This window comes from Seriola dumerili, unplaced genomic scaffold (genome assembly GCF_002260705.1).
Source record: "Seriola dumerili isolate Sdu_G_001 unplaced genomic scaffold, Sdu_1.0 BDQW01000449.1, whole genome shotgun sequence".
Taxonomy (NCBI): domain Eukaryota; kingdom Metazoa; phylum Chordata; class Actinopteri; order Carangiformes; family Carangidae; genus Seriola; species Seriola dumerili.
The window spans coordinates 222,118-236,030 of record NW_019174704.1 but is presented as its reverse complement, the minus strand read 5'-3'; the positions used below and the strand labels follow the sequence as shown (position 1 = coordinate 236,030).

Below are 13,913 nucleotides of genomic sequence, written 5' to 3'. Positions count from 1 at the left end.
CTGTCATAGGTATTGTTGTTGCCTTTTTATTTTAGATAAAGATACAATAAAACCTTACAAGACCCACTTGCATTTGTCTTTGTTTTTATTGCCCATGCTGAGTGTGTATCTGAAGGATTTCATCCAGTAATTACTGATATTCATGAGTTACTCTTAAAAATGTTTAATTAGTCTGAAGAGGGTTATTGATCTCAGTCAGTTTCAGTTCAGACTGAGTATCCTAGGCACAAGCAATAAAATGCATTTAACCCTCAGGTTTGTGCAGTTATTTCCTTGTATGTGTCTACAAATTGGTATAGTACAATTCTATACGATGTACTTCATTAGAGTAGGTAACCTACTAGTAAGTACAAGTGACGGTTGCATAACATAGTTATGCTGTCATTCTGATTATTTGGTTTTTAATAATCTGCTCATCTACTTATTCATTTCTCCATGTATCCAAAAACAAGAGATCAAAGTACTTAATTGTTATATACACAGCTTTGTGTTAGATAATGTGACATGGTTGTTAGTATGGGATTATAAATCCACTCAGTTTCAAATATTTTACCTATGATCCCTGATTACAGAGTTGACTAATGCTGGGGTTCACATGTGTATTCAGGTCAAGGACCTGAAAAGTACAAACTTATTTTGAAGAATTGTTCCAGTATAAAATTTACATTATCTTTCGGTGGCAGCGAACATTTATTCAGTATTATTTTAATTTTCCTGGCTAATGCTGCGTGAAACATTGCCAATGATGTTCATTTTATTTCAACTGAGGGCGGTGGACGGTTTGTTGTGAGCAATGACGTCAATCGTCTTTCGAGCGAGAGCGGCTTCAAAACAACGAGAATAAAACAGGAAGTGGTAGGTATTGGTTTCAAAATAAAAGCATCAGAAATGCCCCCACCCTTTTTTAAAAAACAAAATGTATCATTCTTATTGAGAAAGAAATGTACGATAATAATTGCGCCTGAGAATTACTTGTGAAAATAATTTTATTTTAATTGTAGCTTTTTTTTTAATCTTATTTTATATTTTAACTGTTTTCTCTAACATTTTGATATATCTTATCTAATTAAAATAGCTTCTTTTTTTTTTTAAATAGCTTTTTCTTACCACTTAACCTGTCTCTGTGCTGCTGTAACATAAAACTTGTTTTAGGGTTGTATCTGAGGACAGATATAATTCTTCCTTTTAGCTATTGGGCTAGTGAGTGCTAACAGCAACTTATGTTACTGTAAAACATATTTGAAAAAAGGGTCGCAACTGACAATTATTTTCATTATTTTTCTATTATCTGTCAATGAAAAACTATGAAAATACCTTTTATGATTTCCTGTTACGCAGGGTGACATCTTAATATGTTTTTTTGTCTGGTCAATAATAAATTTTGTTTGTTTATTTATTTATTTATCTTTTAACCTTTTTTAATGGTAATATACATTTCCATGGTATAATATTTTCTGCATTAAGGTGAGACAGTTGCTGTGTTTTAGCTTTGTCTTGCAGCAGTGGTCTTCAATATGGGCTTTATTTAAAAAAAGCTAACAGGAAGCCGTGTGTTTCATACTTACTCACTGTAGCTTGACAGCAGTGTGATCGGTCGAGGGAGAAGCAGCTGTTCATTGTGGCAAGGATTGAGTTTACAGTTTGTACTGTTATATAATTTCGTTTTTCGCTGGTGTATCTTGGTGGCGTTATTCTCCTGTCGTTGATTGCTAGCCGTTCAAACCCGGAATGGCCGAACCGACCGCCAGATATCAGCAGGTACGACAATGCCATCCGTTGGTTAAATAGCAAGCCAGCACGTTAAAGATTTAACATTACACGTCAATCGTATCGTGAAGCGGATTAAAGAAGCTACACAGCCACACAGGTGTGTGGCGTTAGGTTGGTGTCACTCCCGTAAACACGACGGTTTCCTATTCATGGAAGCTGAGTATCAGTATTGTTGTCAACTGGGTCAATTTTGTAGCCAGAAACATCGTTATTTTCATCAGCAGGTGTTAGCATGCTAGCGGCACTTACGCTAACGTTTCCGTGTTAGCTAGCTATTTAGTTATTGAATTATTAAATTCTAAATGTTTGTGAACGTGTCGGTTCCGTTTTTTTTATTTGTTTATTTATTTTTTTAGGAGTATGAGTAGTTTTTATGTGTCACGAAAGCTTGTCAACAAAGTCTTCTTAGAATAACGCTTTCTAAGACAATTTATGTTTGTTAAAGTTATATTTGTTTATGTTAATGTCAGTGTCCATTATTTAAGTAAAAGACATAATAATTCAGTGTAACAATACTGTGTTACAAGAAGAGCTCCTGCATTCAAATTACTTAAATACACAAGTATTTCAGTATGAGTATCAAAAGTGAAAGTATAGTTGAATTATTCCTTTCAATATCGGAGTATGTCAGAGACGTTATAAAAGAGCGTATAAGGACTTTGTTTATATTACCGTATAAATGTTATTGGTACATTAATGTGTAAGTGGTATTATTTTGTTGTAGCTGGTCGTTGTTTTAACTACTTTATGTTCTGTTGATCAGTTCAATCTTTAAAAGTGCAAATCTCTAGCTATAATTGTGTCCTAAAAACCACGGGTTAACATGTGACCAGAACTATTTCATCAACCTGTTTTTAATTCTAATGACATCAGCTGTGTCTTGAAACAAGACGTGTGAAACATGTTGCTGCACAAGCATGATTACGAGAAATGAAACCTAATTTCCGAAGAGTAGAGTATAGCATAGGATGATATGGAAATTCTCAAGTAAAACAGAAACAACTTAAAATTGTACTTATGTACATACGTGAATAAATGTAGTTACTTTGCACTGCTGGTAAATGTTAATTTTTGGATAGCACATGACCTACAGCAGTGGGTGTGATCGCTCATCATCTAGCTTAACTGCCAAATCTGCCAGCTAACCTGCTTATGGAGATGTTGTTAGGGCAGACAGTCCTTATTATAAGTCTGCTCATGTGGTTGATTGCAGTAATAATTCATGTGCAGACGCATTAGAGACTACTCTGGTAGAAAGCCAGTTAAGTTCTGTGGATGACTAGAAATGTGGCGAGTGTCCGAGGACAAAAGGCTGCATTAAGGCTTGTATTAAGGGGTACCTCTGATACTATCGTTGCGTCACTCCAAGTTCTTTATTGTATTAGCTGTACTCTGACCATGTACTCTCTAAAAAACTGTTAAACCACAGTCATAAAAACGCAGTCTAACTTTCTTACGAAAAAGTTACAGAGTCCTTGAAGCCTAAAATGGCTTTGGGAGAGGAATGTACAAATGTGTAGCTAGTGTTTTATCCCAGGGAATCTTGATCTTCTTGATTATTTCCTGGGAAGTACTACTTTATTTACTATTGCAAAAATGAACAAGTTACTTAAGTTGGCTTTATGCACAGTTGTTATTTCCAGAGGAATTTCCTCTATTTTAGCCATATACAATATGTTGAAACATGCCTGTTGCCAAATTTAATATTTTTCCATGTTCAGGGGATCTGACTGACTAAAGGACTCATTAGGTTACACTAGCAAGTAATTGGAGTTAATTAATTGGTATGAATTACTTGAGAGTGTACCAGTTGCCTGTCACCATTGTCCCTGTTTTCTCCGTTATGCGATCCTATGTGTTTACCAATGGATATCAGTTCCTTTCTAGAAAATTGTAGGCAACTATAGGACCTGCAAAATAAAATGTTACCAACGGGAAGCTAAAGGTGTTGTTAACCTGTAATTTACACCTCTGTAAGTCCATTGGTGCAGACTTACTACCAGGTATTGAGTACCACCTCAGTGGCTTGTCTTCGGAACTGACTGTAGTGTTAATTGATCAAAAGTGTTTGGTTTTTAAAAACTTGTTGAGCTCAATCAGGAGTCAGGAATAGCTGAGTGTGACTTTTTCAATGTCTGAGTTGACCGACAAAACTATGATGAGATTTTTTTTTTTTTTTATGAGTTTGGGCTGCTAATGTGTTTCCTGCGAGAGAAACACGTGGTCGGTGCTCATTTCTGCTTATTAATGTTCATATGCACGCAAAAAACTTTTTGATGTGGTTTCCAGTTTACCTTCCTCTTCTCTGATCGATTGATGCGTTGTGTGTAAGTTCCTTAAGGGTGCTCCAATAATCATTTAACTGTGTGAAGCTTCTTTATCTAAAAGACTCTATTTCCAATGAAAAGTGCTGACACATATGCTGGTTTTCTTACCTGCCACAGCTGCCGAACGAGGAAGACCCAGAAGAGAATCCACAGGTAGCAGCGGATGCTCCACCCCCGTACAGCAGCATCACAGCTGACAATGCTGGTAAGATCATGACTCATCCAGATGTTTCTCTGGTTCTGAGGTCATAGACAATGGTGGCACATTGGAAATTCATATTTGTGTCTGATTGCGTGGGGAAAAATTGAGGGAACATGATTACTTTAACTGTAGTGTACAGTTTGCAGCTCCAAAAGGATAAATAAACGCAACATGTATTCAAGAAATAATGGCTATGTTAATGTGCACCCTGTGTGGATGACTCGGACCTCATAGTTGTTTTGATTACTCTAATCCCTTATCAAAGACAATAAAATAGATGAAATACCAGACACAGAATTCACTCACTCAAGAAGAACTAATTGCTTTGAAAAGGCATTTTAGAAAGTTAGTTATAGTTGTTGATTATACATTAGTCAATTTAATGATTAGCTGATGATTATGAAGCCATAAAAGTAAAACCTTCAAAAGAAACCATGTGAAGACATCACCTTAGACTCTGGGAAATTGCAACAGGCATTTTTTTTTTTACGTATTTCTGACATTATATAGACAATATGATTAGTTGAGAAAATAATTCATCAACACTGTCAAGCAGTCAAACATTTTGTCAGTGAGCAAAAATAGAGTTTTGTCCACTTTTATTGTAATCTTGTGAAGGGTTTTTTGTCAGTAGTGATAAGTAGGAAATTGTAATTCATACTTCTCCAATTCTCAAGCCTGTTTCCATTTCCACTGCTTGCAATTATTAAACACTTCAAAGGCTTACTGTATATGAATACATGAGAACATATGTTAAGTAGTGGCTTTAGTTTGTTTTTGAAAATACAGTCAGTGGGCACTTGTGGGTACAATCAATCATTTTGAAACAAGACTTTTTATTAGTAAGCTTTCTGTCTTCATGTTTGTAACGGTACTGTTTCTTCTTCAGCCTATTTTGACTACAAGGAAGACGGTGCTTTCCCCAAGCCTCCATCATACAACGTGGCAACGACGCTACCTTCCTATGATGAAGCAGAAAGAACCAAAGCTGAGACCACTGTTCCCCTGGTAACAGGAAGAGTGAGTATCTCGCTTTTTTTTTTTTGCCTTTTAACACGTTGTAACGTTCGCTGTATACACACACACACACACACACACACACACACACACACACACACACACACACACACACGCTGCAGCTTGTGCTCAAATACTTCTTGTATTGTCTGCAAGGCAGGAAGTGCTCAGAGCCCAACCACAGCAAGTTTGTTTGTATTGCCTTAGGTGTGTTCTTTACTTATCTGATTATATCGTTGTCTTTCCTGCATGAACTGCTACTGGTTTGAACAACTGCAGATTCTCAAAAATTGAGAAACCATTTACTATCACTAGGACTGAACAATAAATTGAAACATTATCGAAATCCAAATTGCAGGAGCTGCAATTTTTTGATAAAGATAAAATGTGTCACAACATACCATAAATAAAGCGTTGTGGTGCTACAGAGACTCCCCGGCCTACAAACCATATTCTCCAGATGTAAAGGAACATGCTTGTTTGGTACAAGCCCTAACAAAAAAATCATCATTTTTGTATTTTCTTCAGCGAAAATGAAATGCAAAAAAGACCATTCCATCTGAAATCGTGACTCATATTGCAATCGTAATATCTGCCAAAATAATCAGAGTATGATTTTTCTGTCTCTCTGTGTGTCAGTGCCAGCCTTTTATATTTTGAATGCTTCAGTCTCCCAGACCCCCTGAACCTACCGTGTGTGCACAGTGCACCTGGATTTGTTTCCCCCCAAAACTTGAATAAATCCATTCAGTTTCTATATGGAGATGGAGGTGTGGTTACTTACCAGTGTAAAATGTTGAAATGTTTGATAGGCACACTAAAACCTGTTATGAAATGCAGCCATGGCATTATTCTCTATATCAGCTGTGGGTGTTCATGCTTTAGTTTCCCATGGCTGCCACTCGGTGATATTAAAGCACCTTCTTATCTGATATATATTTTTTTTAAAATTACATCAGTTAATGTTAATTAATATATTGTATTTGAAATTAGACATATTAGAAGTTGCCTAATCGTTAATGACACCTTTGCTCAGGGAACCATGTTCTTATTGACCTTTATTTTTGAGAACTCTTGTTTGCAGTAACTGTAGTTCTTTTATTGACTAAAGGCAAAGCACACCTCGTCCTGTACAGCCTGCCAATAACTTCTAACCTCCCAGCTCGTACACAAAAGCCATCTCTGTGCCACTCCATCTTTGTCAGCAGCAGAAGAAATTCATGCATAACTTGGCAGCGCATGTGTCCTGAAAAAAAAAAAAAAAAACAGTTTCTGTTGAGTTGAGTTGATACTGAAACAAAAAGTCTTAGCCACTGATGTCAAACTAATCTCTGACCTCTAGTGGTCACTGTGATGCATTGTGCCTTACTGCACGTTGTTTGATTGCTGCTGTTGTCTTTCTCTGCCACACACTGCCTTGCGCTCAGCAGCAGCCTCAGCACAGGGAACGCCTGGAGACTTTTGACGATGTAATTCGCAGTTCACTGGAGGTAACTGGGAAGAGTGGGAGGAGGGTGTATGAGGAGAGGATGTGTACTTGGTCCTGCTTTTGTGTGTGAAATCACAGATGTACCTACAGTTTTTGTGTATTCAAAGCCCCACCCTCCTTGTATGTTTGTGTATTTAGAGTGCTAGCTAGTGCATAGTTGATAGTTAAACAAGATCGACTGGTTCTCTTTATTTCCTGCATTGTATTTGATTGACTCCAGACCTTCGGGTAAAGTGACAGTGATAGTCATTATATAGGCTTGCTGTGTTGTGATGTTTCCGTTGGTCTGTTGGTTGATTGTGTTGTATTTACTGTCTGTTGTCAGCTTGGTTTACACTAGCAGCTGCTTCTCTGTGCTTGATCACATTCACTTTGATTTCAGTCACTGCGTTGTATCAGTACAATTTTAAATACACAGTTGTGAATTGGTTAAAATAAGCCAAGCTTTATCAAATAAATCGATCTGATAGATCTGTATGTAGATCATTTCAAATAAAATAAAGCCCTGGGAAGCTCTGTTACTGCCTGGCTGTGCTGTCGAAAGACTGTTTCAATGCTTAAATAACTTACTTTGCTCTCTTTTTGTTTTGTTCTACTGTTGTTTTTTCCATCACAGGATGAAGACTTTGTGACCAGAGATGACTTTGAAGATGCTGATCAGCTGAGGATAGGAAATGATGGCATCTTTATGCTCACTTTCTTCAGTTAGTAACCCAATCTACTTGTCTCTGTTTTTCTCTTTCTCTTCTTCAACATGTTTTTTCATCTTCAGCTCTTCTTTACCTTACCTTCTGCAGAAATTATGTCTTTTCTTATATTGGCTAAAAATTAGTGAAATAATATTTCCTGCGTTCTCGCGGCTGTTTTTTAAATTTCTGATGGCATGTCTAACACTCTTCCTTTCAGTGGCATTCCTCTTCAACTGGATCGGTTTCTTCCTGTCTTTCTGTCTGACCACCTCCGCAGCTGGCCGCTATGGGGCCATCTCAGGCTTTGGCCTCTCCCTCATCAAATGGATCCTCATAGTCCGGGTATGAACACACACACACACACACACACACACAAACACATAAAATGTGGTTATATGTACGCACAAACAACTCAAAAGCCCCAAACAGCACTCTGGTATTTTAATGCTGTGTCTGTAGTGGTTGGCTTGTTGGCACTGTGTTATTTCCTCAAGATTTCTTGAGAAGTCGGCTGCTTTCTTCATTCACTTTTAAAATGCAGGACTCATTTGAGTGAAGCCAGTGCAGGCCATATTTATTCTAACCAGTCATTTCTGTCATTCTGTTGGGTTTCTAGTTCTCCACATACTTCCCTGGTTACTTTGATGGACAGTACTGGCTGTGGTGGGTGTTTCTGGTGTTTGGTAAGTAGCCAACCTCTGCATTTAAATGAATCAAATAGGGAATCGAAAAGTTTTGTTTTGCTTGTGACACATTTCTGCTCTCTGGAGCTCCATTGCTACAGTGTTGGGGTGTGAATTGTTACAGCAGGATAGTTAACCTTAATTATCCTTTTAGATAATCAGTTATAATTATTACAGCGATATAAAAATTTAATTTCTCCAACCATATATATATATATATATAATATTTTTACACTTACAGTCTGTCAATCAATCAATCAATCAATCAATCAATCAATCAATCAATCAATCAAAAAAGGGGGAGAACAGGTCAGTATTGTCTTTACAGCAGGTTGAGTTTCCCCAAAGTGGCCAAGTGCAGGTTTAACATCACTATAGGATTTTCTCTGTTTTAATTATTTCAATTTCATTTCTTAGAAGCTTTTGCTAACCGAAATGCACCATGGGTATCACAGTCTTTATTTTCTGTATTTATGCTACTTTTTTTTTTGTCCACAATGTCCACAACCTTAATACTTTTTAATTTATTTTCAAAGCACCAGATATTTTATAACGCAGTTGTTCATTTTTTGTAACGATAATTCAAGTGGGTGAGCTTCATTCCTCTTCCAAAGCTTTAAACTGCTCCACTCACAAATCAAGCAAGTCACTCCTGAAATGACTGTTCTTACTTTGCAACTCTTCATAATTATTTTGTCCCAAATTGTCTTCGCTAACCTCAAGCAATTTTTTTTAGTTTAAGTGTGTCCTAGTTACTACTCATTCATTCACATGTTGCCAAACCAGTTCACTGAGTTATGTTTTACCTCAGTTCATATCAGCCAGATCTGCTCTGTTTACCCTGTAATCAGTATGGGTGTATTAGGAAGTACTTTAATCTTGGGCAGTTTTATCTTTTTGGTTTTTGTTATATTTCTTTTATCAGGTTTTATATTGGTCAACCTAAAAACCCCGTCAGAGCATTGCTCGCATTTGTTGCTGCTGCCACTGTGTGTGTTTGTGTATGTGCTGTAGTACTAGTCACTTCTGTCAGTCTCATGGTCTCCTTTTTTCCTCTTTCCTCTTCCTCTCCTCCTCAGGCATTTTGCTCTTCCTGCGAGGGTTCATCAACTACGCCAGAATCCGCAAGATGGCTGACACCTTCTCCACCCTGCCCCGCACCCGAGTCCTCTTCATCTACTGAGCTGGCAAACCCTCATTCTCCATCATCTCTTTTTTTTTCTCTCTTTCAATGAGGCATACTGTCTGGCTTTATTCAATCAAAACAGGGGAAAGGAACATTTTTTTCCTCTGCTTGACATGATTTGGACAATATGTCTATAGTCCCCTTTTGGTGTAAAACAGTATACACTGAGAAATCTGTAAAACCCTTCAGTTGTTAGTGGTGAACTGTCAAGTGCTATTTGCAATTATGAAGTGTGTGATGTATAAATTAATGCCTTATTTACTATTTTACTATCTGTTGGTAGCAGCAGCATGCACTGTCCCCCTGTTTAGCCACCAGGGGGCAGGCTTGTTTGTATTATTTTTTTCCACCGATCTTCAACCTGATGAAGTCATTTGTCTAGAAAACTGATTCTCAGTGCAGGGGCCAGTGGGCAATTTTGGGGTCATGGGTTGATTTACATTTACACTTACACGATGTGAAATGATATATTTCAAGAATCACTTAAATGTGTTTTTAACCTTTTTGACCAATACTTTTTGTTCCTTGTGAAATAGTATATAATTCAGGTAATACAAGGCTGAAAAGGGAAAATCATTAGCTTTTTTTTTGGGTTCAGGGGCTAAAAAGGTTGACGATCAGTTGTAAAGAAGATCAGGGGCCAGGTTTTCCCCCAAAGCATCTTTTCCTTGTGTGTTTAAGATTTGTCTATGCACTCACTGTAATCAGGAATGTTCTCTCCTTATTTACCATACACGCATTTCAGCAGAGGCTTAAAAGGTCCAGTGATGCCCAGGGTATCCAGGAGCGGAGCTTCTGGGGCAGGCTGAGGGTCACTGCCTTGCTCAAGGGCACAGTGATGGGGGTGGAATAAGCTGCTACTCTGTCACTGGATTCACATGTGTAAACGGACAGTTTTGGTCAAATAAAAGATTCCAACGCCCTATCTTAGTCACTGGCACCCCACTGGTTTCCAATGAGGAAATGGAATGATTGTGTCGCCAGATGTGATTTGGAAACCCTGCCCTGTGAAGAACAAGGAATATATTAATTCAGAGCAGAGACTTTTCTTTCACGTAACTATGAAATATTAAGAGTCATTGTTTTTATTTACCCTCATTCTAGTGTAAGTGGAATGATTATTTTTATTGCAAGAATTTTAAGTATCTGGCTTGGAAAATGTTTGGAATTAAATTGTAAGAGAACATTTTGGTGCTGAGCTATCTATCAAAAAAATAATATGGAAAATATAACCTGACACGACGGCCATTTTTAGTTATGCTTGTTATTCAGGTAGTAGGATGCCACTTCCTCCCTCTATTATATAGACTGATCGTTTAAGATGTATTGAACAAATTAATTTACATACAAACATTTCAGTCCGGGTGTTCCAGAGTGGTTTTACTTCCAAAACGCCTGAATAGGAGAGTTGTATCATTGAGGTTGAGAAATAATGTTCTGTCAGTGGATAATAAATAGTTTTTGGACTTTGATCAAGTTTAATTTGAATTCAGCCTGATGATCCAACTGAACTGGGATAAAAACATAATCTACCATGCTTAGTATTTTTGAGCATGGCTGTTGTGGGGAGGCTTTTGAAAGTTTTAAGTCATCCAGAGAGAGAGGAAGCCTCCCTGACCGTGATGTTCAATTACTGACCAGAGACATACTGTTAGCCGTGCTAATTTTAACACACGAGACACGCGTGTGCGTGTGTGTGTGCAAGAATCGAGATGATTTACTGGTAGTGGCTAATTATACATGTCAGCTGTGTTTTTCCTTGCAGTTGGAACAGGAAGTTAAGGTCACCACACCTGGAAGACATGTCACACCAACTGAAACATACTTTGGTTTCACTGGAAACTTTTACTGTCACAGTGTCACATCGTCTCGCAGGCCTCCCCACCTGATCCTAGCTGGATATTGGCCTCTAGTGGTGCTCAGATGACATGACATTGGCTCCATTCAGTTCATCTTTCACAGGCCACCAGGGTAAAATGTCACTCTCAATTCACTAAAAATGATTATTTTACAGCTCATGGTTACGAACTGTTCCCAAGAGCAGAACAGAGAAGTCGAGCAAACCAGACTTTTATGCAGTTTAAGTCTGAAGGTATGCTCAGCCTTCTGGCATGCAACTGTGCGTTATACAGGGAATATTCATTGAAAAACTCCTGCTTTTAAGTTCATACTTTTTAAAAAACGCAAATGTTTTTAGATTATTAGAGATTAAATGGAAAAGGAGACGGAATCTGATAAATTTACTGCGTACTGAAAAGCAACTGTTCAGTGTTGGTTGACATTTTTAGTAAATGTTTCTCTTATGAACTGTAGATTTTGCCTTTTGTTTAAGTCTGTGCTGCTGCACGACTGGAACTTCTTAAAAATCGGATTTCCTGAAGTCATTTCTTCTTCTGCAGTGTGCCCTTTGGAAAAATAGAAACAGCTGTCGGTCAGAAAATACAGATGTTCAGTAGCTCTGGGCTGAAAATGTGAACTTTGAACTGTCTGAGTTTTAAACTCATTATTTTAATATTCTAAATTAGTTTTTTTGTTTGTTTCTCATATTTAATACAGCACAAATGGCCCATAAAGATGGGAGTAAGAGAAAGACAAGTAGGGCAAAGGTCATATTCCAGACCGTTCAACACCGGTCCACTGAAGCACCACGTCACCAGATGACCTTGGATAAACAAACTTGATTTTGCCAGGTGCAGACGGGTTTAACCGATGACAGTCTTTCAGCTGTAAATTCTGGCAAAGCACACAAACAACAAAATTCCTTATCGTCCACATCTTACACAAATTCAGCCTCAGTCCACTTGAATCCCTCCGTAACGTCATCCCTCCTCTGCTCCAGCAGGGTCACCCAGTGCAGGTGTTCTTATTATCCAGATGTCATTCATAAAACAGCTCCATTGTGCCAAGAGCTGTCTGTGTCTTGTCAGCTGCCCCCGATTTACAGAGATGGAAGTATTTCTTGGAGTAATTGATGGGAATTATGTGTGCTTGCCAAGTGCCTGCACGGCTTGCATGTTTTAGCTATCAAAAGATAAGAGGAGACTTTTTGATTTACAGAGAGGCCTGGGAGTTAGCCATCTTTCCAAAGAGACAAACTTTGGCTTCTGTTAGGCAAACTTTTTATGAAACGACAAAGTGATTTTACGATAGTTGATAAAATCGTACAATATGTTTAATAATAATAACAAACAGAGCACAGTAGTACACAACATCAGCTTGTAGAGTTAATAAGAGTTAGAGAGAGCGCCGTTTGGAGAAAAGCTTTCAGAGAGGCAGATGGAAAAATCACTTGTAACATGTTTAACCGCCTCTGTAACACAAAGGTAAATGAATCCTTTGCCTTTAAAAAAAAAAAGATCCATTTCTGTTAACAGGAAGGGGTTTCTGGGAAATGCGGTCTTAAGTCTGGTATAAACTAGAATAGAAAATACAAATAATGTGCTTTGGAGGATATCAATCATCTCCACTGAAGTCTTATCTGTACAGAAATTATAATAGGATACCAAAATTGATTCTGACCATAATATACTGATGTTTGCAGATGAGCATGTTTAGGACAAGAGACCTCGAGGCCGCAAAAGACATCCTACTGCCAACTTCTCACATTTTGACGTTATCTTCAATTATTTAAAGTTACAACATCCTACCAGAGAATTCCCATCACCTTAGACAAACTGCATTGAGTCGGAGCCTCCCGCTGTCAGTCTGAGTTTCAGATGGGAGGTTCCCCAGGATGTGGGGAGGATGTGGGTTGCATCCAAATGATATGTCCTTCTTCTCTCTCTATGTGTGTGTGTGTGTGTGTGTGTGTGTGTGTGTGATTGGGTAGAGGGAGGGGTGTTATCATTGATGTGTGAGTCATCCTGACCCTCCCCTCCTCTCCCTGCACTTCATGTGGTGTGTGTTTGTGTGTGTGCAAGCATCCTGTAGGCGATGTGTGTTTATGTTGCGTTGAAGTCTACATGCTTCTAATGCCATAAAACAGGCTGTGTGTGCATGCACAATGTGTTTTTACATGTTTGTGTGATGGCGTATGGTGGTGAGCATCCCTGTGTATTATATGTGTGTGTGTGAGTGTGAGAGAGTGAGGCTGGTAAAGCAGTGGTGAGTCATCCGCAGGCCAGCATTGCCTGTTACCATGGGTCACACACAGCAGGTACCCCACCTCCCCATGTACTCCTTTTTTTTTTCTCTCTCTTCCTTATCCTCTTCCTCCTCTTCCTCCTCCTCTTCTTTTTCCTCTCTGACTCACAGATGACTCCCCCACCACCACCAATGACATCACCACCCCCCTCCCTAACACTTTGTTGTGGTGAATCATACTGTACATTGAGATTTTCTCTGCTCCTGTCTTCAGCCAACCAGCAGGGCAAACCGTCAGCCGTTCATTCGTAAAATCAGACTCAAGTCGCTGAATCATTTGTCCGTGATGACTGTGACCATTAGGTAGGTAGGTTACTTAAGTGATGTCATCTGTTATAACATACATCCAGTGACGTAATCAAAGAGGTTAGAAGCACTCGGATAGGTCCTCTGATTACATTCGGGGG

At 38.4% G+C, this 13,913-nt stretch overlaps 1 protein-coding gene across 3 annotated transcripts; it reads left to right on the top strand.

Moving 5' to 3' along the window:
• Positions 1-1,572: 1,572 nt before the first annotated feature.
• On the top strand, positions 1,573-10,835 carry ndfip1 (Nedd4 family interacting protein 1). 3 transcript variants are annotated; one of them, XM_022762492.1, is made up of 8 exons: positions 1,573-1,758; positions 4,215-4,302; positions 5,189-5,319; positions 6,747-6,806; positions 7,422-7,509; positions 7,712-7,836; positions 8,111-8,177; positions 9,257-10,835. In XM_022762492.1, the coding sequence occupies exons 1-8, from the start codon at positions 1,729-1,731 to the stop codon at positions 9,358-9,360; spliced, it is 693 nt and encodes a 230-aa protein (XP_022618213.1). In that variant the 5' UTR covers positions 1,573-1,728; the 3' UTR covers positions 9,361-10,835. The 3 variants fall into 3 exon arrangements, with proteins under 3 accessions (XP_022618213.1, XP_022618211.1, XP_022618214.1); XM_022762490.1 differs by having other exon boundaries at positions 6,744-6,806; XM_022762493.1 differs by lacking the exon at positions 6,747-6,806.
• The last annotated feature ends 3,078 nt before the right edge of the window (positions 10,836-13,913 follow it).